This window comes from Chenopodium album, chromosome 14, assembly GCF_948465745.1.
Source record: "Chenopodium album chromosome 14, dcCheAlbu1.1, whole genome shotgun sequence".
Taxonomy (NCBI): domain Eukaryota; kingdom Viridiplantae; phylum Streptophyta; class Magnoliopsida; order Caryophyllales; family Amaranthaceae; genus Chenopodium; species Chenopodium album.
Genome location: NC_137847.1, coordinates 26,084,845 through 26,090,622, shown reverse-complemented (window position 1 = coordinate 26,090,622; position 5,778 = coordinate 26,084,845). Strand labels below are relative to the sequence as shown.

The 5,778-nt window shown below is 38.8% G+C and overlaps 1 protein-coding gene across 1 annotated transcript; it reads left to right on the top strand.

The window, feature by feature from the left end:
- The first annotated feature begins 2,933 nt into the window (after nt 1–2,933).
- Nucleotides 2,934–3,371, top strand: LOC145577937 (uncharacterized). The gene has a single exon (XM_081635353.1). The coding sequence runs from the start codon at nt 2,934–2,936 to the stop codon at nt 3,369–3,371; it is 438 nt and encodes a 145-aa protein (XP_081491479.1).
- Nucleotides 3,372–5,778: the final 2,407 nt, after the last annotated feature.

Genomic DNA, 5,778 nt, shown 5'->3' with positions numbered 1-5,778 from the left:
TGTCTATGATTAAGCAATTTAAACCTATAAACATGTTTCACATGCTAAATATGTGTTGTTTGAATGATAAACTCTAAGAATATTTCAAAAACAAACAAAAAGAGTAAGTTAGAAGGCCATTTAAGCCATTTTAGCCTTGTTATGCCCCTATAGCCTTGAAAATTCATGAAAATGTCTATGATTAACCATTTTAAACCTATAAACATGTTTCATATGCTAAATATGTGTTGTTTGAATGATAAACTCTTAGAATATATCAAAAATAAACAAAATGGGTAAGTTAGAAGGTTATTTTAGCCATTTTAGCCTAGTTATGCCCCTATAGCCTTGTAAATGCTTGAAAATGTCTATGATTAAGCAATTTGAATCTATAAACATGTTTCATATGCTAAATATGATTTGTTTGAATGATAAACTCTTAGAATATATCAAAAATAAACAAAATGGGTAAGTTAGAAGGCCATTTAAGCCATTTTAGCCTAGTTATGACCCCATAACCTTGTATATGCTTGAAAATGTCTTTGATTACGCAATTTAAATCTATAAACATGTTTGATATGCTAAATATGAGTTTTTTGGTTGATAAACTCTTAAAATATATCTAAAATAAACAAAATGGGTAAGTTAGAAGGCCATTTATGCCATTTTAGCCTAGTTATGACACTATAGCCTTGTATATGCTTGAAAATGTCTATGATTAAGCAATTTGAATCTATAAACATGTTTCATATGCTAAATATGAGTTTTTTGATTGATAAACTCTTAGAATATAGCAAAAACCAACAAAATGGGTAAGTTAGAAGGCCATTTAAGCCATTTTAACCTAGTTATGACCGTACACCCTTGTAAATGGATGAAAATGTCTATGATTAAGCAATTTAAACCTATAAACTTGTTTAATATGCTAAATATGATTTGTTTGAATGATAAACGTTTAGAGTATAGCAAAAACAAAGGAAATGGGTAAGTTAGAAGGCCATTTAAGCAATTTTAGCCTAGTTATGACCGTATACCCTTGTAAATGGATGAAAATGTCTATGATTAAGCAATTTAAACCTATAAAATTGTTTCATTTTCTAAATATGAGTTATTTGAATGATAAACTCTTAGAATATAGGAAAAACAAAGGAAATGGGTAAGTTAGAAGGTCATTTAAGCTAGTATGATCCTATAGCCTCGTAAATGCATGAAAATGTCTATTATTAAGCCATTTGAAACTATAAACATGTTTAATATGCTAAATATGATTTTTTTGATTACAGGATGCCTACCAAAAGAAGCTTGACGAGTCTTCCACTCAAGGGTCACAACCAGACCCTAACCAGCTATATTGGGAGGTCGTTGGTGGTAGGAAAGAGGGTGTAGTGAAGGGCCTAGGTGCAAGCGCTAGTTTGTTTTATAGCCCCTCTTCTGAGAAAGTCTCGCAATCGTACAATCCTTCTATAGCTTCACAGTTGGAAGAACGTGTGCAAGTCGAGGTTACCGAGCGAATAGAGGAGGCAAAAGTGCAGATACAGGCACAAATGGAGGCACAGTTTGCTACGCAATTGTAGGAGGCATTGAAGAAGGAGCGGGAGGAGGCGACAATTGAGAGTAAGCGAATGATTTAGACGATGTTGCAGAACTTGTTCTCTAACTGTTCATGTGGTCCTTCATTTTCAGCTTCGTAGGGAAGATGACCCGGACATGAGTGGTGGTGGGGTTGGTCACCACACTCCGGTGTCGTAGTTTATTTATTCATATAGCTCTTAGATTATTATTGTTCATATAGGCCTTAGTTTTTTTTGGGGGGGAATATAGGCCTTAGCGTTTTTGGGAATATAGGCCTTAGCTTTTTTGGGGGGATATAGGCCTTAACTTGGTATTATATTGTTCATATATATTGGCCTTATCTATTTTTGAAACAACATAGGCCATTACTAACTATAATTCATATAGGCATGTATATTGGCCTTATCTATTTTTGAAAGAACATAGGCCATTACTAACTACAATTCATATAGGCCTAACTTAGTTTTTAAATTTAGCTTTGTAAACTATTACTAACTAATTACTATTATTATTTACTTGAACATTGTTATTGTAAGTATTGTTGTTGGACTTATTATAATATGAATTATGCATTTTATTTTTATTTTTTATTATTTTTTAAATTCTGTAATATGATAACAGGTTATAAGTTCAGGTTAGGATGACAACGTAAATGCAAACAGTAATATTATGAAAATTGCATCCATTTACATGATATTTGCGACTGTCTCGGCCTGTTGCAAATACTCAAAAATTGCGACCGTCTGTGCCAGTCGTATTTTGCAACATTTTGCGACCGTCTATGCCAGTCGTAATTTTGCAACATTTTGCGACCGTCTATGCCAGATGTAATTTTGCGACCGTCTCTACTTGTTGTAATTTTGCAACATTTTGCGACCGTCTCTGCCTGTCGCAATTTCGGATTTTTTTGCGACCGTCACTACCTGTCGCAATTATGCAACTTTTTGCGACCGTCATAGGCGGTCGTAATTTTAGATTTTTGCGACCACCATATCAATTGCAAATAACAAATTACATCTGCTAATAAAACGGTCGTTGAAAATACAGAAACGGTCGCAATTTGATCTGCGACCGCCAAGTGGTCGTAGATTCCTTTTTTTGCGACCAACAAAATAACGACGGGTCTGTTGCGACGGGTGACAGTCACAATTACACTTTGCGACCGTTTTCCTTTACTTTTACGACCGTTTGCGGCGGTCGCAATTCACTTGTTTTTTAGTAGTGTCAAAGTGATTTTGGAGAAGACGGTAGTTAGAACAAGGAAATATTGGTCCTCAAAGCTCATTGACTCCTTATGGGCATATAGGACCGCTTTCAAGACTCCAATAGGGACTACTCCCTACAAGCTTTTTTATGGGAAGAATTGCCACTTACCCGTAGAGATGGAGCACCGAACTCATTGGGCTATCAAGCAAATCAACTTTGACCTCCATAGTGCGGGTGAGCAAAGACTTCTTGAGCTACATGAGTTAGAAGAGTTGAGAATGAATGCCTATGATAGTGCAAGTATGTACAAGGCAAGGACTAAAGCTTGGCATGATGCTCAAATTGTCAAGAAGGAATTTGTCGAAGGCCAAAAAGTCATCCTCTACAACTCTCGTTTGAAGCTCTTCCCGGGCAAGCTTAGATCACGATGGAGTAGGTCATTCGTCATCACAAGAGTGTTTCCCTGTGGTGCTTTCGAAATTTCTAATGACGAGCACCCCCCGTTCAAAGTTAATGGTCACCGTCTCAAGCCTTACTATGAAGGACATCCAATCATAAACCAATTACCACAGCGCTTCTTGATGTGCATCATCCATATGATCCTCCTTGATTGAGCTCAAGTAGCGTCGAGCTAACGACGTTAAACAAAAGCGCTTCTCGAAAGGCAACCCGAGTCCTTACCTCTTTTCATTCTTCTTTTCTTTCTTTTTGGTCGATTTTGTTGCTAGTCAGTATCTTATATTGTTTGGGTTTTCTTTGTAGGTACTTGAACGCTTGGACCCTTGGTTACTATGTGTGTGGTTTAGAATTTGAGGCCTTAGGGTCATGATTTGACAAGCTAAGATTGAGTTGAGTACGAGGAAGTATGAAAAATTGAAGTCTCAAGCTTCAAGAGAAGCCCGCGCCCAAGGAGAGCCCTCTCAAGGGGCCCATGGGCGCGACAATAGGAGGAGAGGGCGCGGCTGGAGAATTGCAAAGCAAGCTCAAAATTCAGTAGATGCCCAGCTGCGCCCCAGGAGAAGGTGCGATAAAGAACCCGCTGGCGCGGCCCAGGTCCCGCGGGCGCCGCAGTCGGGGTCACCCGGACTTATTTCAGCCTTTTTCCCCAAATTCGCACCTCACTTCATATTTTTTTTTATAATCTTCCTCACACTCTCTCTCTCTCTAAAAACCCCCAATTCTCAAACCCTAACCCCAAAACACCTCAATTCTCATCAATTTCTCACTAGAATTCCTTCAAATATTCACCACACTCCTTCAAAATCATCATCTTCACCATTTTCCACTCATTTTAGTCCGAAATTCGCGCGGAAATCCATTTAAGGTGGTTGAAGCTTGTTCTAAAATTTGGTTCTTTGGGCTAGTTGGAGTTGGTTTTGCCTCTCATAGTTGGTATAATCTTCTTCTTTCTAGTTTTTATTTAATTTTTGAGCATATATTTAATGTTTAAATGGTTGTTCTTGTGATTTTCTTTGGTGGTTTTGATGCTTGATTTGGTGATTATTGTTGGTTTTTCTTGATTATTCATAGTTGTTTGTTGTTTGTAAATTGATCCTTGGAATTTCTTGTGGATTTTTGTGGTATTCTTGTGTTGTTTGGTGTTTGAAGAGTTTTTTGATTGTGAAAGTTGTGTTATATTGGATTGTTGGGTGAATTTGGAGTAGTTTGCTTTGATTGTTTAAGAAGGTGAAAATGGTGCTTAGTTTGGGATCAAAGAAGAGGAAGAGTGGAAAAGAGCCCCAAGCTTCATCCTCCCAAACCCCTCAAAATGTTGAACAACCACCACCACCTTTGCCTCAAACTAAATTCACCAAAATATCACAAAACCAAATTCGACGCCCTACAATCACGAAAAATCCTACCCACCAAACACTATCATCAACCTACAACAACAAAATTGGGAATTGATGAAGATTGTTGGTTTTTCTTCAACAATCTAAGGCTAAACTCCTGTGTAACGAAAGCCTATAACACATACCGTGAGCCTACCTTGGAGTTTTTAGCCTCCTTTGAAACACATGCCACCGGAAACAACAACATTTCCATCTCATTCCAACTCTTTAACAAAAAAGAAACCATGTCCCTTTGACAATTCAATGAGTACCTCGACCTCAATCCCGATGCCAACATTTTCCTCCCCGAGTATGAGAAATTACCTGATTACAACCCCATTCGTTGGTGGAAGCTTATATCCCGAATGAATAGCTTCGATGCTAAGTATTCATTGGCTAGTGAGATCATGCACCCGGCTCTTAGACTACTTCACCATATTCTTGGGTATATGGTCTTCAACAAACAAGATTTGGGAAAGATAAAACTTGAAGAGATCCGGATTTTATGGCTTGCCTCTAAGTCGGATTACGGGCATAGAGTGAATTTGGGTTATATCTTCACCTAGTGCATAGAAGCTATTGTCTCGGGAACAAAGACGGGGGATTTTCATTGTGGAGCTATGGTGACTCGGTTAGTGGAGAAATTGGGTCATGAGGCGAAGTTACGCTCTTGCACCATAGTGGGAAAAGGCGACGGGAGTGATATTTGGTTCGATGAGAAGCAACTCAAGACGATGCAATTCATCAAAGGGACCAAGGTTATCGGGATTTGGAGTTTACTAGTATCCCGCAAGCATCATTGTTTCCTCCTGATGAGTGGCATTTATGCCATAATTTAGTGTTCTCTCTACGGGTTTTTCCCACCCATTTGTAGCTTGTTTGCCCCCTTTTCTCTCCTTTTTGTTCCTCTTTTCTTTGTTTGCCTTTCTCCTTGTTTTCTTTGTTTTTGTTTTGTAGGAATCAAGGCATTGGAAGAAGAGCAATTCACCCCAAACTCCCCTGTGTGCGGGCGCGCAACACTATGAGAATCCGCGCAGGATTGCTCCAAGAACAGAACACAAACAAAAGATTTGTGCGCGCTTTGTGTGCGGGCGCGCGACCTTGATGTGTGCGGGCGCGCAGACCTGGGAGAACCCGCACAGAACAGCATCAGAAGCAGAATCAAAACAGAGTGTTGCGTGCGCCTTGT